Raw genomic sequence first — 27,774 nt, 5'->3', positions numbered from 1 at the left:
TGTCCGCCTAGCCGATTAACAGAAGTTTAAGGATTTTTTTAAATGTTAAAAACGAGAAACGTTAAGATGAAAAACGAAGAACAAATATTTTAAGTTGAAATTTATTACATTGACCATATGAACAACCCTTTTGTACTACAGGTCAGATTTACTTGCTTCCATTGAAGCATCTCAAATCATGCTACCATTAAAGCAAAAGGGGACATACCAAATAATAATACTATGTATATTTTTCAGTTCAACACTTCACTCAAATTGTTATGTTGATAACATAATTTATTTTATATTTATATAAATTAGAAATAGCAATGCACCAATGTATTGGCCAATCATCGGTATTAGCAGCTAAAAGCAATTAACTGCGCTGTAAGACATTGGCTAATTATTTAAAAAGGGCCGATTACCTGTCAATCAAAATGGGGCGGAAAAACGCATCAGATTAAAAAAAAAAGGTATCATAAAAAAGAACCACCAAACTAACAGTATCGGCAAATATTGTTCTAAATAATCAGAAATCGGCATACAAATTTTGTATCAGTGTATCTGTAAGTAGAAAGACATTTTATAGGCCACCCAGCTCTCTACATATCGCATCATACGTCGCGTCAACCATTGAAAAACCCATGTCGGATGACCACTAATTAAGTGATAAATGCATTGTGAAAAGACAAAAAAGGAAATAAAAAAGGGACTTTATCAGTTGCCCAAAGACAAAGAATTCAGAGATGGCTTAATTTCTTAGTAGTAGAATTTTCAAGAAAGAACCTGTCTGTTCTGAGAACAGATCTAATGCACAGCAGGGACATCAATGAGTGTGCTCCAAACACACTCAATAAAATCAGACATACACTGCAACTACAGCACAGGCTATATTCAGTAATGGTAAACACAACCAATTCTTCTGCTACCATTATTTAATTGAACAATATTGAAACTGAATAATACAGAATGAATTATTAATGGCTTAAAATATAAAAGAAGGTGTTTTAATAACAGTTGAGAACAAAAAGTCTGCTGATGTTTTTTCTAGACCTGTGGGACTTCATGTTCCTGGCAACTTTGTACAAAAGATATCAGTAGTTCAAAGGCATGCACGAAACAAAAAAAAAAAAAAAAAAAAAGGCAACATTTATATGAAACCACAGCCACATGAGTGCTTTTGATCATATCACCTTTTTCTTTGGTGTACTTGGTTTGACATGAACCACACCAAAACATTCAGCTCTGTGTCTCAATTAGCAATCAACAGACCACAATTTACTCCAGGGCCACTCCAGACAACAAGAGGCTGTTTTAGCAGAACAAAGTGCTTTTTTCACCCATCACTTGCACACTTGTGAAAATCAAAGGCAAGTGTGGCTAAAAAGCAAAGACCTCTGAGAACATCCGGATTAGAGGTTCCAAGATGGAGATCATAGATAGAGATTGAGAGAACATGTGAAGAATATGAGGTAAAGGATGAATAAAAAAGGCCATAAAAAGGCTCCTGAGCAGAATAATAAAATGAGGATTCACAAGATATTACATTTTATGAGCAAGTAAGAAAGAAGACGACAGAGTGACCCTAATTCGAAAAGGAAAGAGCAGAACATACTGGAAGAGGATGATCAGTAAAATGAAGGCGGGGTTATTAACTGCATTGCCAATGGTAACGTCCCAGGGAGACCTGATTTGCTGTTGTGGTCCCTGTGCTCCACCTTCTTTATCTGTGCCTTGCACTCCAGTTCCATCTAAGGTCGAGACTTTTCCCTCTAAAAGGTCGATCTGGAAAAGAAGAAGAAGAAAAAAAAAAGTCTGATTAAATTGAGGGCAGACACAAATGGTAACATGGGTTTCATGATTCTGAAGCACCAATCACAGTGAATTTAGGTTAGAGCCGCCAGCGGGAGGACTGGTTTGACCTGATTCTACTGATTTACCTTTCTAATGAGGTGGTTCTCAGTGTCAGCCACGTAGACCATGTCTCCCTTTATGAACACCCCTCGTGGGGAGTTGAACTGTGCCTTAGACAGACCTCCATCTCGTCTTCCACTTGAGGGACCTAAAACAGACACAGAGCAAAGATAACAGTCTAAAAGCAGGCTAAAAATAGCCAAAAACATTATACAAGGCTAAAATTATCAGCTTTAGCACCTGATATTATATTCTGCGACTGTGGTGCCTATACATTAAAAGTCTTTAAATATAGAGTTCAATAATGCAGTTGGTTGTTGTTTGTGATGTCGCAATATAAAGCTTGTTCAGCCTTTTTGTCCATCACAGTTAAAGGGAGAGTTCAACCAAATGTTAAAATATCTGTAATCATTTACACACACTCTTCTATGGAACACAAAAGGAGATGTTAGGCAGAATGTAGCCTCTGGCCCAATTCACTTCCATTTTATGGAAAAAAATGGATGGAGGGGGGTAGAGAGTCTCTATACAGTTTGATTCCCAAACTGTGGTCTTTCAGCAGCCCTTTTTCCCTGTAGTGTTTGAGGGCAGCTGTAGTGAAGAGGAAAAGCTGCTCCCGATGGCCCTCACCCACCAGGGAGAAGAGCAGGTTCCCCCGGGGTCCCAGCAACACCAGTGTGAGCCAGCAGGACACTTCCAGATCCTGCCACAGACGAGCATCACTATCGTTCACTACAGGATGGGTGATGTTATATCTCAACACGGCACTGCACATGTTCTGTAAGACTTTCTCATTGGGGAACACCTACGACAACCAGACCATCTGAAAGGAAGAGAGAGAGAAGGAGAAAAAGGGAGACATTGCTGCAACTACACATAAATCTGATTTGTTTTTCTGATCTGATCTTTAGGACTAACTGTTTGCACTGTCATTTTGCAAGTGAAGAAATCAGATCAATTTGTTCAAACAATGAGGTAAATATCGGGTTTACTGCATCTTCATGGGTCGCCATAGTAATTAATAATCAGAAGCATGTAATTTTATGTAAAATGTCTCCCACGTATCCCAACTTAATATGCATAATCAACTGTAAGTAAGCCATTTGAATGTCGATTTCACCAAAAAGAAGCAACACTGTGGCGCTATCAAAACATTCCTTTGTTTGAGCAGCCCAGCCAGCGGACACAGCAAAACTGGCTCAACTAATGGTGTGAATTTGGGATGGCACTATCTGTTTATACAACAATGGATTTTAGATGAAATTTTTGGTACAACAAATAAAATAAATAAATAAAAATAAAAAAGCCAATTTTCTTTGGTGATGCTAGTGGCACAGAAATTACATACTTCAGTTTTAAGGGACAAGCACAAAACTAAGACACATTAGAGATCACCTGTCTTGGAAAACCACTGTGAGAAATCAATCATTTAAAATAAATTCCAGGGGGCAAATTTCACCCCTTTAATAAAACGTTTCTGACATTGTCAGTGAGCCACAAGAAAATGGATGGAAAGAAGGGGTATGAGATTAGAAAATGGCGCACCATGCTAGAACCTGCCTCCTAACAGAAGCACAACTCAAAAATGTTGGTAGTACATGCACTACTGCTGCACCATGTCTCTGTCATTCAAGTACTCTTAGTTTTAGACTTCTGAAAGTAACAGGTAGACCAGCTCAAATGCCAGTCTTTTCATTTTAAATACCTATGAATTTTTAACTATGAACTAAAAGTCAGATTGCTTTGTCAGATGGCACTCAAGCACTCTTTTTAAACATCAGCAGTAATGAGGATGAAAAGGAGAAAATGTTTTCACCCACCAAAACCTGCTGGCCTAAGAACTTTTTTTAAAATGCCCTGAGGTAAATTTAGGTTTCAAAGTTACTCTAAAAGATCCTTCAGAGAGAACTTTGATAATTCATGTTTAATTTATTCAGGTCTGGGCCCCAATCAAAAGAGAATGATAAAAGGAAAGTGGCTTTAAAGTTTCATTTGTATTTTTTGCCTATTAAGATCATCACGGACACTTATTTTGTTCTTGTTCAAAGAAAATCAATTCAGGTTCAACAAAGCTTTCCATTCTTATCTCCTCAAACAATGCATGGAGACATGTTGCGTTGGTGTGCAAGTTTATTAAAGCTTTCAAAACGTTTCATCTCTAAAACTGAAAATCATAAAGAACCATCTTTTGTTCTTCTGTCAACGTCTTGAGCATTCATTGTTTATACTTTTCTACAGTATAAACCTCACTCTCAATGACTCACAGTTCCTTTCTTTTAAAAAAGTTTAACAACAAAAAAACTAATATTAATTAAAATAATATATATATATTTTTTTTAGTTCTGGCCTTCTGTGAAAAGAATCTCAGAGGAATAGATTCTTATATGGGTTACTGTATGAGTGTCAAATCCCATCAGGGAAAACATGATTTAGAGCTGATGCAGCTCCCAGGCATCTCATTATAACAAGTGCAGTATGTTTGTCTGTTTGTTCCAGTGTCCTGCACTGCGCTATAGTCTGAGCTCACTCTGGCTGACTTATTTCTTAAATTAGACAAGGTTAGCGGAACTTCTCTGCCTAGTCATTGGCATTCCTCTTTTCTGTATCCCTGGGGTGTGCAACAGTGATTGATGAATGAAGCAGACGGACGGTGGTTTTTAAATTCTGGTTTTAGCTGTCCATCAGACGATTAAAATTCAGCAGCAGAGATGGGAATCAAATGCGCAGGGGGACCAGTATCCCATTTCATTATGCTTTTATCTTGCTTCCCCTTAGCCTATAAATGAATTTGAAATACACCTGGCATTGTCAGAAAAAAATTTCATCAATGTTTGTCTTTAGCCTTCTGCAGTATGCCTCCCCATGATGAGAAGTATGAGAAAGAAATACGAGTATGAAAAGTATAATAATTATTTTTAGCTTATTTTCATCATAAACCCATAAAAAAGTAGCTGACTGTTGAGTGGCAAGAGTAACAAGAAAAACAAAAGGTCTCAAACACTAACCGTGTACTCATGTACAGTTGAAGTCAGAAGTTAACATACACCTTAGCCAAATACTTTTAATACATTTAAACACAGTTTTTCACAATTTCTGACATTTAATCATAGAAAACATTCCCTGTCTTAGGTCAGTTAGGATCACTACTTTATTTTACAAATGTGAAATGTCAGAATAATAGTGGAGAGAATTATTTCTTTCAGCTATTATTTCTTTCATCACATTCCCAGTGGGTCAGAAGTTTACATCCACTTTATTTAGTATTTGGTAGCATTGTCTTTACGTTGTTTAACTTGGATCAAACGTTTTGGGTAGCCTTTCACAAGCTTCTCACAATAAGTTGCTGGAATTTTGGCCCATTCCTCCAGACAGAACTGCTGTAACCGAGTCAGGTTTGTAGGCCTCCTAGCTCGCACATGCTTTTTCTATCGGATTGAGGTCAGGGCTTTGTGATGGCCACTCCAATACCTTGACTTTGTGGTCTTTAAGCTATTTTGCCACAACTCTGGAGGTATGCTTGGGGTCATTGTCCATTTGGAAGACCCATTTGTGACCAAACTTTAAATTCCTGGCTGATGTTTTGAGATGGTGCTTCAGTACATCCACATAATTTTCCTTCTTCATGATGCGATCTATTTTGTGAAGTGCACCAGTCCCTCCTGTAGCAAAGCACCCCTACAAAATGATGCTGCCACCCCCATGCATCATGGTTGGGATGTTCTTCTGCTTGCAAGCCTCACCTTTTTTCCTCCAAACTTAACGATGGTCATTATGGCCAGTAACATTTTTGTTTCATTAGATCAGAGGACATTTCTCCAAAAAGTAAGATCTTTGTCCCCATGTGCACTTGCAAACTGTAGTCTAGCTTTTTTATGGCAGTTTTGGAGCAGTGGCTTCTTCCTGGCTAAGCAGCCTTTCAGGTTATGTCGATATAGGACTCGTTTTACTGTGGATATAGATACTTGTCTACCTGTTTGCTCCAGCATGTGCTAAACGACAAAACTATAGTTTGCTAATATGAAATCTGTGGAGTGGTTAAAACAATTTTTTAATGGCATCAACCTAAGTGTATGCAAACTTCTGACTTCAACTGTATTTGTGCATGAATATTTGCATGATTCATTAATAAGCACTTTCATTTTTCTAAATCTAGGATAAAATTTAGAGCCAACTATAACCATTTGCATGCACAAATCACTCCTGGTGGCCTTAGAAACAGAATATTACACCAAAATAATTATGAAGTGACCTTACAAGAACACTTATTTCGGAGTAACAAAACTGATGTGCGTTATAGCTCGAACTGGGATAGATTCTGCATGAAATCCAATCAAGTGATGTCTAGGCCTATATAAAAGGATATGGTAACATACAGCATGGAGAAAATCTGGGCACATATTACGCCAATTACTAACTGGGGACTGACACTCCCGCCCGCATTTGGAATAATCCAGATTCGTCAACATTAGAACAAGGGCAAGAATAAAAGCACATACTGTAAATTTTCAGCTAATATGAATCTGGTAGAACTTTATTGTGAGGAACTTTTCCGCATATATGAGTAATAACACTTGTACGCAATTATTACAGAATGAGACAGAGATAGTGAGAAAATATGCTTAGTTCTGTAACCCCATAAACTGCAGGAGACCCTAATATCCATAATATTACGAAACATGGCAGAGGGATGGGGAGGCATGTTCTGCTCCTGTCCAGTAACAGAATGTACCAAAAGAAGTGCCAGAGATGAGGAATGTGTGAATGTGTCTGATATACCAGTAAGTGGGCTGACAGCTGCCTGGCCAGTTTCCCCGAATGATCCCACAGAAGTGGCGAACGATCAGCTACTGACAGCTGGAGCTGATAGTACTGAACGCATAGCTGCTATAATAAGCCATGGGCCAGAATACTGGTGTATCGATGCAAAACCCCCAACCCAACACCTGGTCTGTGGATATTTAAAGTCTCAAATCCGCTACAGTTAAAAGATAAGGGGAATGTGTTGCTCGACCAGAAGCAAATAGTTATAAGCTTTAAGAGGCTCTCTGTTTTGCCCTAGTAAACCATGGACATGATCCCCATTGGGTTGATACATTCAGTTAGGGCTGCAAGCAACTAATAATTATTTTGATAAACGTTTAATTTTCTATTATTTGTTTGATTAATCAGATAAAAAAAAAGCCATATTTTATTTCCTGTATTTTATTAACATTTATCTATTAAAAAACATGAATGATTGTTAATTGGAAGTTAATTGGAGACCCTAAATTGCCTGTAGGTGTGAGTGAGAGTGTGAATGTTTATGTCTGTGTGTGTTGCTCTGTGATGGACTGGCCTCCTGTCCAGAGTGTTTCCCTGCCTTCGGCCCGAAACAGTTGGGATAGGCTCCAGCAGTACACGCTACCCCGCATAGGACAAGCGGCAATAGAAGATAGATGGATGGATGAATGATTATTTGCTATACATTGTTTTAAAAAAAAAGGGTTAATATATAAAATGTTACAATATAATATACAGTATATAAAGTTTACATATGGGTTATTTTTTTTATCATCTAAGCATCTGGAACCTTTTGAAATCAACATTTTTTTTTTTTTTCCCTTCAAGGTACTGTGGCAAATCAAACTAAACTAACTTAAGTTATAACATTATGACTGTACCCATTAGTAGAGTTAGTGTTGGGACTGTGTTTCTAGTAAAAGTAGGCTCCCTACTCCATTACAGATATTGTTTTCTTTTCTGACGCTCTATTATTTAGTTAATATTTAGGAATATCTGATGTCAAACCAGGCCAGTTTGTTTCCCAATATCAAACATCATTAAAACAGAAATTATAGTACACGAGGACAACTTTATCCATAATTCTTGAAGGTCCAGACTTGAAAGTATTTTATGCTTACCATACTTCCATTTCTTAACAGTGCATTTGTAATAATATATAATAAATAACCACAAATAAGACAGTGTATGACTCCTCATTACTCTGGTTTGGTCAATGTAGCTAGCTATTATTAGAAGTAGTATTATTATAGTTTCTGTTGAGAATAATAATGGCCTAAACACATTTAGAAACTTTACCATGTCTGTAATAAAAATGAAGTATAATAGATTCCTCCTGATATGCCTTTTTTCCTCATCAGTGCTGTCTAGAGAGGTTTCACTGCCTCCATATAGCTTTAAGAAAAATTCTCAGTCAAATTCAAACAGGTCAAGTTTTGTGGTGTTCCAGACACACAGCACAGAGCACATCACTTGCACGTGTTTCTGTGTTGGATTGTGCGACATGCATGTAAAACCAGGCAGCAATTACCATGCACAGATGCGTTTCAGATGAGAAGCATATTTAGCGCTTCTAAAGCGTTGAACCCGAGATGAATATCATTATTTGATTTGGAGTTAAGAAATTTCGGCTGTGGAGCAGCCACAAAAATTTAAATGCAGTAAAAACATGTTTATTACACTGCACAAGGACCCATTAAGGTATCTGAATTTCCAACATTCATACATGATTAAACATAGAAAACAACAGTAAAATGTAAGTTTTACACAAGCACTCTGTCAACGCACCTGACGCAGAAACCTGTCCTCATTAAACTGTATGCTTATGATCTTCTTTGAAGTATAACATAAATTGCTCCTGTGCACTGGACAACTGGTCATGTTTTTTCTGCTTCAACTGGTCTCCACCATTTTTCTAATGACTGACATCATGCAAGCGCATTTTTCACAACTGTAAGTTAACATAACTGACGGAGCTTCTCCGTGCATGCTGTACATATCCAACTAATCGAAAATGGAATTCGGTGTCAATGATTTTCATTATCGATTATTATTGATTTCACTGATTAGTTGTTGCTGCACTACTTTTAGCTAGGGGTGGGAATCACAAGGTAACTGGCAATATGATATAATAAACTCAGCAAAAAAAAGAAACCCTCTCACATTCAACTGCTTTTATTTTGAGTAAACTTAACATGTGTAAATATTTGTATGAACATAAAAAGATTCAACAACTAAGACATAAACTGAACAAGTTTCACAGACATGTGACTAACAGAAATGGAATAAAGTGTCCCTGAATAAAGTGGGCGGGGGGGGGGGGGGTAAAAAAAAAGTAACAGTCATTATCTGGTGTGGCCACCAGCTGCATTAAGTACTGCAGTGCATCTCCTCCTTATGGACTGCACCAGATTTGCCAGTTCTTGCTGCGAGATGTTATCCCACTCTTCCAACAAGGCACTTGCAAGTTCCCGGACATTTCTGGGGGGGAATGGCCCTAGCCCTCACCCTCCGATCCAACAGGTCCCAGATGTGCTCAATGGGATTGAGATCCGGGCTCTTCGCTGGCCATGGCAGAACACTGACATTCCTGTCTTGCAGGAAATCACACACAGAACGAGCAGTATGGCTGGTGGCATTGTCATGGTGGAGGGTCATGTCAGGATGAGCCTGCAGAAGGGGTACAACATGAGGGAGGAGGATGTCTTCCCTGTAACACACAGCGTTGAGATTGCCTGCAATGACAACAAGCTCAGTCCGATGATGCTGTGACACACCGCCCCAGACCATGGCAGACCCTCCACCTCCAAATCGATCCCGCTCCAGAGTACAGGCCTCGGTGTAACGCTCATTCCTTCGACGATAAATGCGAGTCTGACCATCACCCCTGGTGAGGCAAAACCGTGACTAGTCAGTGAAGATCACTTTTGCCAGTCCTGTCTGGTCCAGCGAAGGTGGATTTGTGCCCATAGGCGACATTGTTGCAGGTGATGTCTGGTAAGCACCTGCCTTACAACAGGCCTACAAATCCTCAGTCCAGCCTCTCTCAGCCTATTGTGAACAGTTTAAGACAAATGCTTTTGTGAAACATCTTAAGTGCCTAAGACTTTTGCACAGTACTGTATATTGATATTATAGAGATTTTCTTTAAGTATTACAATGTGTTACAAGTAAGAAATGCAGTCTGGGTGTTATGAATTTAACATTGTCCTGTTTGCACTTCCAGTTTAATTGTTCCCGACTCAGTTATAAATATAATTCACATGTGTACAGATAACTGACATGTCTAAATAAATGAGCAAAAAAGCAAGTGTTTCCCTGCTCTACCTGTTTAATCGCTGCTTGCCTTTGGCAAAATGAAGCAGTGTCATTTGAAAGATATAACTTTATTGAAAGAAAAATAACATTTGGCAATGGTAAATAAACAGCAGTATCACTTTTTTTTTTTTTTTTAAAGATTTATTTATAGAAATAAAAATGTTGCAGCCTTATGTCCCATCCCACAGCGAAGCACACTGAAGCTATTTGCAATTTTGATCACAAACTTGGTGGCACAGTAATCTTAGGTGCTGGTATTGGCCATCTTAAAAAAAGAAATCACATTTTAAAAAGCCTCCTCAACTTCTTATTTCAAAAGGAAATGTGTCAATAAAGAAAACTGAGCTTGTCAAGCAATTTCATGAGGCCTTTAAGGGTTCAGATCAAAACAGTCAGGAGTCAGCTGGCTACTGAGTGCAGCTTCATATCATAAGATGTAATAAATAGTGTATTGACCATAAGCTAAAAGTAATAAAGATTTCTATTGGTTATTTATAATTGGTAGCTACTTTATCTTTTAGTGTGTGGAGGGAAACACTGGTAAACAATCCCGAGTCGTCCATTTCTAAAATAGTTTCTTAAAACTATTTAAGCCCAAATGTATGAGTATCTGTGCTTATCAGCTTTGTATGTATGTGCATGTACCGTCTATGGTGTAATTCTTCTCCAGCTGGTGTAGATCAGGAAGTATGTGCATGCAATTTATGCAGCAATAGGTGAAGAGGTCAAGCACCACCACTTTGCCAGATAGCTCCTTCCTGAGTGACAGGGGCCCATCAGTGTTCAGCCATTCCAGTCCTACAGAGTAACAATAACAAAGAGTTAGACTTCTACATAACCACGAGATTAAACAACAGTTGGGTTTATAAGAATTAAGATTACTTACTACAACTACAGTGTAACTTTCATTGTTGATTCAATACAATGTTATAGAGCTGCAAACACAAACAGCTGACAACAACATTTCTAATCTCCTTCAATAAACTGACATGTTCCATGATGACAGTCGTTTATCTAAAGTCGCTAATCGATTATGGATTGTTCTCACATTTTAAAGCCACTCCTAGACATCAGATGAACTCCCTGTACACACTCCCACCACTATTGACTACATTTACACTCGTACCCTCTTCAAAATCCGGGATATTTAAATCCTCCTTCTCGTCTGTTTTGTTCAAATACTGCTGTACGAGATTCTCCTTCTCTTCTTGAGTCGTCGCGTCCTCTAAAGCGTAGTCTAGCTGGCTCTGAATAGCAAACAGAGCTGTCAGTTTACAGCAAGACGCCATAACTTCCACTCACAACACAGAGAGAATGAACATTCACATTAACGCTCGCACATTCGACAAAAACAAACGCAACAGCTAAAAAATTTTTTTTATTTGAGACTTGTTTATATATTGCTAAAAATACACAAAAATAAAATATGTATTTATTAAATGTATATACAAAAGGCTCTCGTGTCATATGAAATGTTCTAAAACGAGAGTATGGAAAATGGCAACTTCAATGTGCAAGCATGTTCTTTTAACATTGGCGGTAATTGTGTAATGCAAATTGATAATCATCGGGTCTTGTGTTTCGTTATAATATGAACGGTTTTGTTAAAATACCACGACAAAATGCGTTTTAGAGATGGTTTTTAGTTGTCGGTATGTTTATATGGGTAATACGATTTTCTCTGTGCTCTGGTTGTGGGTTTTATACTTTTAAGGGATCATGAACGTGATGTTACAAAACAGCTGCATTCAAAACAAAGAATCTGTTATTGTTTGCAAATGTCACAGAACGGCTCCGAGAGTGACATTTGGGACTACAAACCTCTTAAGAAGACCAAACGACGAAGCAGTAAATCACAAATCGTCAGCGAACATGGGACAAAAAGGAGAAAGGGGGCCAAATCAGAGGCATCAGTCCAAAAACCAAAACTGCGAGTCAACAGTGCTGAAACACACACTGATTTAGATCATAATGCTCACGAGATTAGTGGAAGATTAGAGCAAGGATCTGTTCCAACACCGCTGAATGTGCATGGGACTCCTGCTCAGCATGTCCAGGATAAAGAGCCTCAGTCAAGAAGCTTCTGTCCTGTCTGTCAAATGCCATTTTCCATCTTGGTGGTTCAGTCTCAACAATGGCATGTTGCAGAATGCTTAGATACCCCTGGCGAAGACTGTAAAGGTAATGTTTTTGATTCGTTATTTTACGTAATCTGATCTAGTATCCTGCAGGTCCTCCCTGCACTGCACATTTTGTATGTCTTCATTACCTAACACAGCTGCTTTAACTCATCAGCTAGTAAAGTGTAGATTAGATTAGTAGAGTGATGTCCTCCTTGTTCTAAATTGTGACATATATCATGTGCAATGCCTCCTATTCAAGAGTAGGAATGAGAAGCACTAATACACTGCAAAAATAATTTTGTAAATCAGTATTGTTTTATTGTTTTCCACTAAAAAACATCGAAACGTCCTTAAAACAATATACATTTATTTACTTAACACCAAAATTGCATACAAACTTAATAAGAATCTAAATAAATTACCTAAAAACAAGTCTTAATATTTTATGCAATTTAAAATAAATAAAAAATATTTTAAAATATTTCTAAAGATAAGGAAAGTGATTTTGCAGTGTATAGGAATATTCCAGATTCAATACAAGTGAGGCACTTACAATGGAAGTGAATGGGGCCAATTTGTAAACGTTAAAATACTTACTGTTTTAAAAGTATAGCCACAAGATGTAAAGGAGATGTGTGTTAACATGATTTTAGTGTGTTAAAAATCACTTACTAACCTTTTCTGTGTATAGTAATATCCAATTTTACAACTTTGTTGCCATGATGAGGTAACGCCATAAATACAACAAAAACGACCGTAAAATGATGATTTAAACAACTTTACAGCTCAAATAAGTCTCTGCGGACCAATAATGGGCGTTTCCCAATCAGTGGCCGTTTCCAAACCAGGATGGGCATTTTTGAACCATCCAATGAAAGTAGGGAATCTCAAAAATGGGCTATTCTCAATCAGTGGGTATTTTCAAACCATTGAGATTCCCTGCTTTTATTGGATAGTTTGGAAATGCCCACTGATTTCTACATTGAGATTCCCTACTTTCATTGAATAGTTTAGAAACGCCCATCCCGGTTTGAAAACGCCCACTGATTTGAAAACACCCATTACTGTTCCGCAGAGACCTATACTTGATGTAGTAGGCAAATCGTGTAAAGCGGTTGAAGAATAACCATCCCGGTTTGAAAATGCCCACTGATTGGAAAATGCCCATTTTTGTACTACAGAGACACAAGTCTCGTTAATTGTGCATTACTAGTATTAAACCCGGAATATTTATTAAATTAACCATCAAGTGACCTGTTATACTTAATCCCTTACTTTGCCTTATATTACAGAATGTCCAGATGGTCTTCAGTGTTCCTCCTCCATCCCCAGTCATTATAAGAGATACAGCCACTCTCTGCTCGCTCACAGTCGAGCACTGAACGGCACTGATGGTTCTGCTCCCACCCATAGCTGCATGGTCAAAGGTACTTCAAACTTCAGCCTGACGTCACTCACTTTTAGTGATGTTGCTTGCACATCTAGTTCTGTGGACAGTGCTGTAAATGTATCCACTTTATCAAGCCAAAGTTCATCTCCTGGCGATGGACCGAAGGAAACTCCCATTCAGACTAATGCCCTGCTCCTCCTGCGCTCCCCTAACACTGATGAGATCAAGAAAAAGAAAGGCTGGTCTCCTTCCACCATAAGATCTCAATCCCAGAATTCATCAAAGGAGGCTGGAATGAAGATCTCAACTCCAGTAAAAGCACATTGTGTTGACAGCACTGTTCAGACACAGACTAATGAAGTTAAAGAAGAGCTGTCTGCATTTAATGATGATGATTATATCTCCTACTCCCCGCTTTCCGAGCTTCCAGATGTAGATGAGGAACACAGAACCCAAGGAATGAAGAAAAAATTGCTGTTTCACAGTACTGTTTTACATGGAGAGAGTGAGATTGAGAGTGATGATGATTCTCTTAAATTGTTCAGTGATGAAGATGATGATCTGCTCATGGAAGTGCTGGACCAATATGAGTCAGAAGATATTGACAGCAAGGAATATGGGCCATTCAAAGACTCAAACACTTGTATGAAACCACAGACATTGTTAGCACCAGAAAATCAACTAATCACTTCCAGTTCAACAGGTGTGTCTGATGGAACATGTCAACATGGATCTCTTCCTCAATCAACAGGAATAAGGTCCACAACAAACGTTAAAGTTGCAAACACCCAGCTTCAGTCACCCCAAAGCTTAGTATTAGAGCATCTTCGGGAAAACATATCTAATCCTGCACACACCAACGGTTTGGAATCACTGTGTGGAGAGGATAACTCCACTTATTTAAACCAAGAGTTGTATTCCACTCAGACAGCCCTATTCACTACTCAGAAATCCGTGTCCATGGCTTCTAGAAGGTCTCGGACTAAGACAGGCAACTCTGGATTAAAGCAGACCGACATTGGTGTGTTTTTTGGCCTGAAACCATTGCATGAGAAAAAGGTTGATGAGGAAGTGAAAGCAACATTCAAAGAGACCGATCAGCAAGGATCGAGGATAGCGAGAGTTTCAGGAGATGCTAAGCGGCAGGGTAGAAGGCATAGGAATAACGGAGCACCATCTCAATTGTCCAGTGTCTCCGCTACTGCAGAAGATGCCACAACTCAGCCCACGCAAACAGAAGGAGGGAGAGGAGGAAGGGCAGCAGGGTGGAAAAGATGGAACAAGGGAAGAGCGACAGATGGAGGTCCCGAGAAGCCAAAACGCTGTCCATTCTACAAGAAAATTCCTGGTTTGTGAAACACTTTAATCTGTTGCGCACACATGTTTTGACCTACTTTGTTTATTTCGATTGTGATGCTCGCATAAACAGCTACATTGAAGGTCTTAACAGCCTGTGGTGGAACTTTATTGTACCTGATCATTTTTCATTTATTTCTTTAAGTGAAAAGTTTGCAACAGTACAACAAAGAGCTGATAAATTACCTTTCATTATGATAATTAGTGGTCGATCAATATGTTTTTTAATAGTTTTCCAAGTGCTGATATATGGGTCAGTGACGTGATGCTCAATCTTTTGTCCAGATATATTAAGCTACTAAAAAATACATTAAAAAAAATGCAATTCACACAAAACAATTACTTGAATACACCTCTTCTATGATGAGCATGTTTTCAGTGTCTGAGTTCAACTTCAAAGTAATTTTTCTGGGGTTTTAAGGGGTAGATAGTTCACCCAAAAATGAAAAATAGAAAAATATCTTAGCTCAGTAGGCCCTTAAAATGCAAGTAAATGGAGATTTCTCTTTTGAAGCTCAAAAATCACAGACAGTCAGCATAAACATAATTGATACGACACCAGCTGTTAAATTAATGTCTTCTAAAGCAACACAATCACTTTTGGTGCAAAAAAAGAGTTTTTTAGAGTTTTTTTAACTCTAAATCATGTTTCCGGTGAGCAGCGGTATGCTCGTGTGATGTAGTCGCATTGGCATTTGAAACACGCGAGATCTGATGCACGTGCGTCACAGCCGGAAGAGCAGCGCTGTTTACAAGTGAGCAGGAGGAACGCTGTACAGTAGCTTGGTTGGTTTTGGTTTAGATCTGTATTGATCCGTTTCTTTACTCCCATTGGTGCATTTGTGTGCTCATCCTGGATGTCTCAGCCGAGTGGAGAACGTGAGATTACATTGTATCCATAGCAATGCGAATACATCACACGAGAGACCGCTTAGACTCCGCCCTCTCGTGAAGCATTGGATTATAGTTAAAAAGTACTTAAATATTTATATTTTATTTGCACCAAAATCTATCGTGTCGCTTTAGAAGACATTAATTTAACCGCTGGAGTCATATCAATGACGTTTATGCTGACTGACTGTGATTTTTTTTTTTTTTTTTTTTTTTTTTGGAGCTTCAGAAGAGAAATCTCTATTCACTTGCATTTTAAGGACCTACTGAGCTAAGATTTTTTTTTTTTTCTATTTTTCTTCAAATGTGTTCTGGTGAAGAAAGAAATTCATACCAAAGTCTTTCTAGAAAGTCAGTCCACTGTCGGCCATCTTTGGAATGCTCTCAGGAGGCTATTTCCAGTCATGCTAGTGCAGCTCCTATCTGCGTGAATGAAGAAAGACCAAAATCTCAAAAACGGTTGGTCAAGATTATGATCAAAGAACATATTTCAAATCAGCAATAAAATCTGACAATACTGGCATCATAAATTGTATTTCTTTACTTCATATTATGCTAAAGAACATAATTTTCCCAGTTGTATAGTTATGTGCATGCATGTTCCAGAGTTGATTGACAGTTGATGTCTGTATCTAAAAGGTGATTGGCTCTTTTAACTGTAATGACTTCCTTTCTACATCCGTTGACCGTTGGGTGCTCAGAGCTCCTTGGTTGAGTGTTACAATTTCTCCCATTCATTTGAATAGAAGTGGCCCATCTCTGCTAAATAATTTCTGGTCATACACACCTGGGATATCATGAGAGTGAGTAAATAATAAGATAATTTTCATTTGGGTGAACTATCCCTTTAAGTCAGAAATTGAATGTGGGGTAACCTTGCAGAGACAATATATCATCATTATTTTAAAATTTTTATGAAAAGGCACATTTTGTTCAAGTCATGTTGTATAACATGGAGAGAACTTTTTGGCTTTCTTGACTTAAAAATTAATGATATTTGTGGAAAAAAATTTTACCTTGGGGAAAAAAACAAACAAAAAAGAAATAATAATAATAATAAATCAAATCAGATAAATGTAACTAATGATTAAGTGTACACTCATGTATTCAATAGGCAAGGAAAGTACTTAACTGTATTTTCAAAAGATTTCTCATTTTTATTTTTATTTATTTATTTTTTTTTAATCAACAAAGCTGTTTGCAGATTTTTGGAACTGACACAAGGTGAAGGAAAGACTTCTGTTAATTGGCTAAGCAGAAATGGTTATTGGCCGATATTCTCAAAATAGACAGATGTTGGCTGGTTAATTGGTGTATCACCAAGCAATATTATTATTTAGCTTGAGTGTCTTGGTCCAGAGTGTCTTAGTGACTGTAAAATACTTTTTCTGTGTTCAGGAACTACTTTCGCTGTGGATGCCTTTCAGTATGGGGTTGCAGAAGGTGTCACTGCCTACTTTCTCACCCACTTCCACTCGGATCACTACAATGGCTTGAAGAAAAACTCTGTTTTCCCCATCTACTGCAACAAAGTATGCCTGTCTACCTAATTGCATTTTTTTACTACAGAATATGCCTGTGTGGCACATTTTGCAAGTTATACAGCCAACTATGCTTGGCTCATATACTCACTCTTGCTTTCTTGTGACAGGGGTTTATATGTTATTTGATGCTTTAAATGTAGTGACTGGCTTGACTGAATCCTAAATCTCTTAAATGACTGGTGTAAATCATGGCAGATAACCGGAAATCTGGTGAAGAGCAAGCTGAAGGTGGATGAACATTATGTTCATGTTCTCCCAATGAACACAGAGTGTACAGTGCAAGGAGTGAAGGTCACTCTTCTGGATGCCAACCAGTGAGTATATGAGAATATTTTAAAGTTGAAGTAAATGCAATTGGAATTGCAGAAATAAGATTGATGTCAATAAGGTTTCTGGAACACTTCCTCAATCCCCAAACTCACACTATTGGTTGAGCTAATGTGACTGTGTCGAGCAATTGGGATGCTCAAACAAACAGAGCAATGTTTTGATAACCTCATAAAGCCACAGTGTTTAAACTTTTCTTGCAGGCTTCTCTGTCTTGTAATGGCTTGTTTGGGCTGTACATCCACAGTGTTTTATAATTGCTTGAATCTCTTTAATAGAATCAAGGACTTAATTACCATGACTGTTTCCCCCCCCCCCCAGCTGTCCTGGGGCAGCCATGCTGTTATTTGTGCTGCCAGATGGCCAGACGGTGCTCCACACAGGTGACTTCCGGGCGCATCCATCCATGGAGCGCTACCCAGAGCTGCAGGGCCTTCGGATCAAGACCCTCTATCTGGACACAACGTGAGTCCCCCAGCACCAAACAAAAAGTAAAGCACTGCACTTTCTGTTATGTTCTGAGGATTTAACCAAGCGACATTGTCCTTGGACTCCATTGCATTGTTCATGGCACTTTGAGATGCAGTTGGGTCCAAAAGTCTGAGATCACATTGAGAATCTGAGAAACAAAGAAAATATTAAACATAATGTGAAATGAAGAAGAAATATTTACTATTCTGCACTATTTCTAGGTCACTAATAAAATGTAAGCAAATATGTAGCACTGACCATGTAAATTCCTTTGGACACAAGGTCAGATTTACAAGCTTTTGAAGCACACAAAATGCTTTTTGGAACATTCTCAAGTCATGCTGCTATAACATGGGCAATCAGGTTTTGCACAAACTTGTGGATTCCATGCCAGCTTGAGTTCATGCTGTCATTACAGCAAAAAGGGGGCCAAGAAATTCTTCTAGGAAAATCTACAAAGAAAATTCTTAAATTCATGGAATTGTGCTGTTCAACTTTTCACTAAAATTATGTTGATAATGTCATTTTTTATGAAAACATTTCTAAAAAAAAAAAAAACAATATGCAAAAAATACATTTGACTTTTACCTGATGTAGGGGCAGACCCCACTGTATGCCATAGAAGGTTTTGTAGGTTGTACATGTAATTCAAATGGAAAACAATAACAACAATAAACTGTCTTCCATAGGTATTGCAGTCCAGAGTACACCTTTCCCACTCAACAGGAAGTCATTACCTTTGCTGTTAATGTAGCCTTTGAACAGGTCACACTGAACCCTCGTACGCTTGTGGTGTGTGGCACCTACACAATAGGGAAAGAGAAGGTCTTTCTAGGTGAGTGAGCAACATTGTCGTGCTTTTGCAGACCTCTTGAAGGCCTTGTGTTACTTTTGCCACACTTGAAAGTATAGATTGTTTGCTCTTCTTTAAATCATGACTGTCATATTCATGAATGAGGCTTATATTTAATAAAAGAGATTATAGAAGAGTTTTGCAGATGACCTTTGCTGTTCTAACATTGTTCAATGTCTGATTAGTTTCCTATTGGTTTTATTATGTCCATCCATGACTTGGTGTCCTACACTCATTTACTTTTAAAGCTCTGGTCACACATTGGGCATCTGTGGGCTGTTATCTCAGTTTACTACTAAGGAAATATAATGGAATAAACCCCTGTACTGTTTAACTGGAATAAAACTTCTTTCCATGTCCCAACAGAATTATTTACTTTCCTTCTGGTGTAAAAACAGTACAGTGGGCCTGTAAAAGTATTTGGACACTTTAAGCAACACTTAAAAATGAATGAATGTCTTTCCATTATGTAATAAAATATTAATCCAAGTGGCATTTATTTTAAAGAAAGACAGTACAAGCACACTTTTCAACTAAAACATTTGAAAGGAATAGTTCACAAAAAGGAAAAAAAAGAAAATTCTTATCATTTACTCCCCCTCAGACCATCCAAGGTGTGAATGAACTTTTTCTTCTGCTGAACACAAATGAAGATTTCTAGAAGGATATTTCAGCTCTGTAGGTCCATACAATGCAAGTGAATGGTGACAACTTTTGAAGCACCAAAATGCACATAAAGGCAGTATAAAAGTAATCCATATGACTCCAGAGGTTAAATCCATATCTTCAGAAGCGATATGATAGGTGTGTGTGTGAAATAGATCAATAATTAAGTTTTTTTACTATAAATCTCCTCTTTTCACTTTCACTTTCCCATTCTTTTTTTTTTTTTTTTTTTTTTTAGATTTGCATTCTTCATGCATATCACTATGGGCTGGTTTAAGATGGAGATTTATAGTAAAAAAGGACTGCAATATTGATCTGGTTGCCACCCACACCTATCTTATTGCTTCTGATGATATGTATTTAACTATTGGAGTTGTATAGGTTACTTTTATGTTGCCTTTATGTGCTTTTTGGAGCTTCAAAGTTCTGGACACCATCCACTTGCATTGAATGGACTTACAGAGCTGAGAGATTCTTCTAAAAATCTTCAATTGTGTTCTGCAGAAGAAAGAAAGTCATACACATCTGGGATGACATGAGGACGAGTAAATAATGAGAGTTTTCATTTTTGGTTGAAATATTAATTTAAAACAAAAGTTTGTTAGGTTTCAAATTAAAACAATAAATTTCATGTTCAAAATTAAGATAGAGGAGAAGACTTCAAACATCTACCAAAAATCTCTTTGACACCAGTTGGTTGTTTAATAATTGCAAAAACTGTCTCACAACAGTGAAGTTGGATACGAGAAAAGCTCTTGAATCATTTGTTTGCAAAGTGCACTTGGCTTTGATATTTTGCAGTGCCATTAAATTAATACATTTTAACTGTCACTTATGTGTCCAAAAGTGTTCGAATACTTTTTGAGGCCACTAAAGATTGATATAAACATTTACACCTGTCCCACCTTTTGACCCAGCTGTATCGGAGGTGTTGGGCTCTAAGGTGTGTTTGTCCAGGGATAAGTATAACACCATGTGCTGCCTGGAGTCCGAGCAGGTTAAACAGTGCATCACTACAGACTGGCAGACAGCCCAGGTGCATGTGCTTCCTATGATGCAGCTCAATTTCAAAGTAAGCCCACTTCATTAAATCTTCCACAACTAATTTGTCATATTGGTCAATTACAAATCACCTACTATTGTGCTGCTTTGCTGTTTCAGTTTGTAAGTGAACAAAAAGAGCTGATTTTGCTTAGCACAATTAATGAGGCTATGTTTACTTGGATTATTCAATTTGGATTTTAAAATTCATGAGGTGTTCAGTGTTTTCTTTTATTCTCCTTGACGGCGCATTTATGCTAATGCAGGATGAAAAAATGAAGATTCTAATTATGGTGACCAAGTGCCAGCACAGCAGTTCTGGCAGCAGTAGCACTGATTGAGTCCAACGAAAACTTAATTCTAATGAGACAGTTGTATTAGTATTACTTACAATATTAGTCACATGATGTGCCCCAAACCATTATACGCAACTTTTCTCACCCGTGCCAATGTAGATGTTGATTCATAGCAATTTTGGAGCTGTTCCAAGTGAGGAATACATTTAAATGTCCATGACAGGAAAGAGAAAATTTGTAAGGCAGGGTTAAATTGTTGATTGCACCATGTTTTCTTTTGCAGTGGCATTAAAAAGTAGTTATGTAAATTGAAAGAAGCTGAAAGACTTTGTGATTACAATGTGGCGTCATTTGAGTCCGATAACCCAATACGTTTTTGCCATATACTTTTGCATTTACATTTAATACTTTCACAGACCCTTTTATCCAACGTAAATTATAAATGGATTGCCACAACACAACCTAATCAGCCTAAATATTTACAAGAATTCCAAGTTTAAATTAATTTTTCATCCTCTCCATTCAAGTTTTCACAATTATTCATTCTTAACTGCACAGAACTTGCGGACACACTTGAATAAGTTCTCAAGAAAATATGACCAGATAGTGGCCTTCAAGCCCACGGGCTGGACCTTCAACCAAACTGTGAACGTGGAAGACATTCAGCCTCAGACTCAAGGAAACATCAGCATTTATGGTATGTCTCAGTCTGTTTGTATAAATGATTTTTGTTGTACTCATACCGTGAGTCTTCTTTGTTTGTGTTTTCAAGTGCAGTTATTGAAATAGATTGAGTATGGTAGTAAAAGCCAAGGTAGAGATAGGGCTCCCAAGGTCATGGGAAACCTGAAAGTATCAGGGAATTTATAAAAAGATTTATAAAAAAGTAATGGAAATTTCTACAGTGACTATAAAATGTTATAGTTAGTTCTACACAATTTATTTAGCTACAAATTGCCATTTTTGATTGCAATCACTAATAACAGGAAAAGTCATGGAAATTCATTGTTAAAAGTGTATTAGGAACACTGTAGAGACTAAAGTCTAGGATGTTGCTGTTTATATGTAAAAGACTGCAGCAAATAAGCCAAGAGCTTACACATACTGTAGGGCCACATTTACAGTGCCTCTTATATTTTTATTAGAGAATTGTTTTTCTTATTTTGCCAATGGATATCTGGTGGTCCTTGCAGAAGTTGAAAGTGGGTAAACATTTTCACTTTAATACTAGACTTGGATTGCCAATCCAAATAACATAAACCATAATCAAGTGAAGTGGATGTACACCAAATTGTGTTGTTTCTGAATTACCGTATTTGCATTGTAATTTCATAGGAGTACAACAATACACACTTTTGTCTGGTGACTTCAAGATCACTTGGGTAAAATGCTGCTTATTTTTGTCCTGCTCTTAAATCAAAATGGAAATAGGATTTTTAAAAGCACATTATGGTTGTGCGCCATTTGCTCGCATCTATTACGGACAGTTATATGGCAGTTTAATAGGCTTGTTCCATTTTACCTAATGGTAGGCTTATTCCAATAACACAAAATGCAGAAAGCATGTTATATTTTATTAATATCTGTCACACTATCCCTTCCTTAATAAGGTATTAAAGAGGATCACTTTCCATTAGAATGAAGTCCAGCATAGACACAACATAGCCTTGTAATTCTGTTCGACTAACTGACAATATTATACAGAATAGCTTCATTCAAACATATCTGTATGTGGAATGTAATTACATTGTATTGATTTTTCTTCCCCTTCCTGGAGTTGTTACAAATGCTGAATGTCTTTTTAGGCACCGATCAGCATGCCCAGTATTAACAGAATCAGCAGATGTGATTTGACCCAGAGAAACACTCAAGATGTCAGGTTTTGCATGCCCAGGATTTTCATTTCAGAATAGCAGCAGCCTGCAACAGAGCCAGATGCTGCCTCAAGCAGCAGATGCATTTCATTTTACAGGCTCCGCTGGAATCAAAGACATCCAACACTGGAATGAATGTGAATTTATGCTTCTTTCTTTAGGTCTTTACATACAGACGCAATTAGCCTTAAAGGAATAGTTCACCCAAAAATTAAAATTCTCATCATTTACTCACTCTTATGCCATCCCAGATGTGTATGATTTTCTTTCATCTGCTGAACACAAATGAAGATTTTTTTTTTTTTTTTTTTTTTTAAAGAATTTCTCAGCTCTTTTGGTCAATACAAGTGAATGGGTGCCAAAATTTTTAAGCTCCAAATATCACATAAGGCAGCATAAAAGTAATCCATAAGACTCCAGTGGTTAAATCAGTTTCTTCAGAATCGATATGATAGGTGTGGGTGAGAAACAGATCAATATATAAGTATTTTTTTTCTCCTCCCTGCTCAGTCAATCTTCACTTAAACTAGCACCTTCACATTCTTCTTGTGTTTTTGGTGATTCACATTCTTCATGCATATTGCCCCCTACTGGGCAGGGAGGAGAATTTCTAGCAAAAAAGGACTTAAATGTTTATCTGTTTTTCACCCACACATCATATCACTAATGAAGATATGGATTAAAACACTGGCGTTGTATGGATTACTTTTATGCTGCCTTTATGTGCTTTTTGGAGCATCAACATTTTGGCACCCATTCACTTGCATTGTATGGTTCGGTCTCAGAAGCTGAGGCAACTGAGACTTGTCCTCCGCCACCTGGATTGAGGTGAGTAACCGCGCCACTACGAGGACCTACTAAGTAGTGGGAATTGGGCATTCCAAATTGGGAGAAAAGATAAAATTAAAATTCTAGACATTTCTGGAATCACAAGTTTTATGGAAATAAATTATCATATAAATATCTAATAGTCTACATGGGTGGCCTTTAAATATTTTCTCCAACAATAGGGGGTCTTGGAGTCACAAAGGTTGAGAACCACTGATATCAACGATATACAGTATGTAGCGGTAGAATCATGCCTTTTAAACAATAACAAATTCTATTGGTTATTTTTCAGAATTAACAAAAAGGTTTGCCTTCGAGGAAAAAAAATATTGTATTCATTTTTATTATTATTGTGTAAATGAGGCATATCACTGAAACAGGATATTCCTTGCTATTTTAATATAAGAGTTTGATCCAGACCATTTAGCTGCAAAACTTAGTTATTCAAGACCAGTTTGGGCCATCCAGAGCTACGCTGATACATGGAGGTTAGCCAATAATAACAGGTCTTTACCAGATAATTTACATAAAGAAGTCTTAAAGATACAGTAACAAAAGCTGTGTTTCCATCCACGTATTTTATACATATTTTGGGATATTGCATAAAAACTGCTGGATCGAAACACTAAGATGCAAATAAAATCTCCAAAATGCACAAAAAAAAAAAAACATATGCTCACTTGAGGTGAATACATTTTTTTATTCGATAAGACAAAATGCACATAAACTATGATGAAAACACATTTACCGAATAGACTCCTATTTAATTGATTAGAAATACAAGATGCGCATCAAAAAAGTACTGTGACTGAATAATCGACTAACCAGCAGGCCAATCGTCACATCTGAAATGTTGCGCTGGTCATCCTGAAATAACTCTAGAAAAACCAAAGCCTGCCTAGAGTTTGTAGCGCAAATAAGTCAAGTAAAAACTGTTAAACTGTGCCAAAGAGCAGGTTTATTGACACCTTTGAAAAATATCTTATAGATCCGCACAGTAAAGTTACAAGGATGGAGGAATGCACACACGTAGTACTCCTAGAACTGATGCGCTGTGGCTCCCAGACATGAAACAAAGTTCTTTATAGTGTTTGTCTGCGTGCTCTAAACCGTAAGTATTTTATTAATAAGAGTCATAGTGCCTACAACATCCACAAATGACGATTTTGTTCTTTTGAACACATGAGATGGATATGCAGCTTTATTTGCACATTTTGTTTGTGTGATATGGTTTTTTGCCTAAATTTAATTCACAACTGAGATGGAAACATAGCTAGTAACAGCCTTTTTAATACTAAGGGTCAGAGGGAAGGTGGAAAGTGGTCATGCAAAGCTAAGTTGTTTTTAGAGCAGGAAACCTTGACTGACATTGTAAGTAGGGAGCAAAAATTAAAATAACATGCCCCTTATAGGAAGCAGAAATTATTGTTGTCCCACAGACAGTAGGGAAATCTTCAAAAAAAAGGCAAAAATGAAAAGGCAATTTTTGTCAGTGGCAAGAAGGTCAGAGTATTCTTGTACTACTATGTTAAGCACTTTGTGTGAAAGTATACATTTTTACATTTTAAATAGCTTTTTCCACCATCTCAAAGTTTTTGCTCCAGTACTTATCCTTCACTTATATGTTGCAGGTATCCCTTACAGCGAGCACAGCAGTTATCTGGAGATGAAGCGTTTTGTGCAGTGGCTGCGACCGAGAAAGATCATTCCCACAGTAAACGTCGGCAATTGGAGAAGCAGGAAGGCCATGGAGAGCTACTTCCATGATTGGCAGACAGAACCTACACACCTCAACTCAACACATTAGGGCCTGAGAAAATCAAGCTCTGTACGAAGCAATAGATAAAAATGACATGCACAATCAAACCATTGATCAAGCAGTCAAACGGTGCCTTCAAACCTTGAAAGCAGGTATGTGATTTGACCAGTATTACTCGGTGGACAAGTTCAGCTCACAAAGAGTGTTTGCCCCTCTTCTCACATTTGTAAGGATGATGAGGAGGATATTGGGCTTTACTTCCAACCTTCTTTAGAAGTGTTGTTTGTACTACAGTTTATAGTGTTGCCATTTACTAATGGCTCCCTTGCCTGTTTTCTGCCTTTCCAGTGGCTAAAGCTGGAACGGACCACATACTGTATGTCCTCTTGTGTTAGGTGGGGTTTTACTCTGTTTAATGAATGTTTTAATATATTATTAAAAAGCAAGTAAAGTTAATAAATTCTCTCCAATCCACACACTTGATTTCATTGGTTATTTTATTCATGTTTTGCTGTCTGAATGATGTTTGCTGGCTGCATCTGCGCAAATACAAGATCATACATTTTCCAGTAATTGGATGAGATGAGGAGGCAAGGTATTCAGTACATGTTCAACAGTCCTTTGGCAGGCTGTCTGTTAGGCTTCGATTAATTGCAGTAGGTGCTGTTGTCTTTGTCTAAGTAATTTGCCTACTACCTCATTGTTAGATATACTGAATGTACAGTATTACTCATATAGAGAGGTAAACAGCAGTACAGTACATACATGAATGCTTTAAGTGTTCCATTCAATTGAAGGTATAGTGTTTATCTATTTAAACTTATTGTTTTCCCCTATCCTTATTGGGATACTACAGAAAAGGTATTTGCCCCCATCCTGATTTTTCTTTTTCTGTTTTTGTGTATATCTCATAATACATTTTTTCAGAAATTCAAACAAAATCTAACATAAAGACAATCAGAGTAAACACAAAATACAGTTTTTAAATGATAATGTTATTTATTAAAGCAAAAAAGTTATCCAATACCAACTGGGCCTGTGTGGAAAAAGTATTTGCCCCCCCCCCCAGTTACTAAATCCCCAAATCTATGAAACTGCATTCATAATGGGGTTCAGCTGAACTAGACACACCCAGGCCTGATTACTGCCAGCCCTGTTCAATCAAAGCAACACTTAAATAGAACTTTTTCATCAGTATGAATTTGGCTGAAATGTCTCACACAATGCCAAGGTCAAAAGAAATTCCAGAAATTAGGAGAAAGGTAATTGAGATACATCAGTCTGGGAAGGGTTGCAAAGCTATTTTGAAGGCTCTGGGACTCCAAAGAACCACAGTGAGAGCCATTATCTCCAAATGGAGAAAACTTGGCACAGTAGTGAACAGAGGCATGTCTAAAGGGGTGGCATGAGGTAACAGTAGTGTGTGATGTAGCCTACTGATGACGAAAGACTACTCAAGCCTCGATTCATTGCCCTAGTAAAGACGACTCTCACGGGTATAATGGCTTCAAAAGCTCCCAAGAGTCCCATTATAATATTACGTAGCTAGTTAGTTAGCTTAGCTAATGTAACTTTGGCAGACTAGTGAATAGCTATGACTTTCCCGTGTTACTCAGCAGCGGTGCACCACCACGTAAATAGAACTTTATTGGTTCTTCCTGTTGTTTTAAAGATTAAAGGCACAATTACTTTTCCCAAATAGGCTACAATAAAGTGGTAAACACAGAAATGTGGAGTTTGTGAATGTTAACTTGGCGATCTGATCCAATGACGTTGGGAATTTTAAGCTGTAGAATGGTGTGTACCTGTTTGTATTGGAACAAAACAACGTTTTGGGGTGTGGTGGGAGAAATTAAGCCCCTGAGTCAACAAGGTATGTGACCAGACCATAGCTATCAAATGTAGCTTTGTGTAATATTAATGGCTAAGTTAATGGTTTGTATTTATTTTTTTTAGGAAGAATTTAGTGGAAAAAAGTAAGGAATGAAAAGAGGACAAAGTCAGACACAGCAGCAGGATACCCATGGTTTCTTTAAGAAGAAACCATGTCAGAGTCAGACAGATGCAGTGCAGGTCAGAGCCAACCTTCCACCAGGCAGGGCCAACAAACTAGCAGCTATGGACCTGCCAGCACAGGTCAGAGCCAACCTGAGCGTGCCAGTGAGGACTAAACCAGCAGCCATCTATCTGCAGCAACAGGTGAAAGTCAGAACATGAGCCTGTTATGCTTTTTGTTATCCATGCAAAACAGTTATTCAAAACAATGATTTTCAGGCTCTTGTGCAGTGCCACTTTTCATGTAATAACCTGTATTAGGGCACTGCACAAGAGCCTGAAAATCGTGCCCAATATTTTCTAAGACACT

The 27,774-nt window shown here is 37.7% G+C and overlaps 1 protein-coding gene and 1 pseudogene across 1 annotated transcript; one reads left to right on the top strand and one right to left on the bottom strand.

Moving 5' to 3' along the window:
- LOC127427302 (NHL repeat-containing protein 2-like) overlaps window positions 1–11,301 on the bottom strand; it is a 29,721-nt pseudogene extending 18,420 nt beyond the window's left edge.
- A 232-nt stretch (window positions 11,302–11,533) lies between these two features.
- Window positions 11,534–25,883, top strand: dclre1a (DNA cross-link repair 1A (PSO2 homolog, S. cerevisiae)). The gene is made up of 9 exons (XM_051674804.1): window positions 11,534–12,171; window positions 13,406–14,851; window positions 17,149–17,282; window positions 17,490–17,608; window positions 17,943–18,086; window positions 18,782–18,927; window positions 20,529–20,683; window positions 21,507–21,645; window positions 25,282–25,883. The coding sequence occupies exons 1-9, from the start codon at window positions 11,769–11,771 to the stop codon at window positions 25,455–25,457; spliced, it is 2,862 nt and encodes a 953-aa protein (XP_051530764.1). The 5' UTR covers window positions 11,534–11,768; the 3' UTR covers window positions 25,458–25,883.
- Window positions 25,884–27,774: the final 1,891 nt, after the last annotated feature.

This window comes from Myxocyprinus asiaticus, chromosome 36, assembly GCF_019703515.2.
Source record: "Myxocyprinus asiaticus isolate MX2 ecotype Aquarium Trade chromosome 36, UBuf_Myxa_2, whole genome shotgun sequence".
Taxonomy (NCBI): domain Eukaryota; kingdom Metazoa; phylum Chordata; class Actinopteri; order Cypriniformes; family Catostomidae; genus Myxocyprinus; species Myxocyprinus asiaticus.
The sequence above is the reverse complement of the archived record's forward strand: the minus strand, read 5'-3'. Positions and strand labels throughout refer to the sequence as shown.

Excerpts from the sequence above, each read along its gene's own strand:
- dclre1a (XM_051674804.1), top strand. The coding sequence starts at position 11,769 with ATGTCACAGAACGGCTCCGAGAGTGACATTTGGGACTACAAACCTCTT. Across the intron at positions 12,172-13,405 it reads CCCTGGCGAAGACTGTAAAG|AATGTCCAGATGGTCTTCAG; the intron begins GTAATGTTTTTG and ends CTTATATTACAG. Across the intron at positions 18,087-18,781 it reads ACCCTCTATCTGGACACAAC|GTATTGCAGTCCAGAGTACA; the intron begins GTGAGTCCCCCA and ends TGTCTTCCATAG.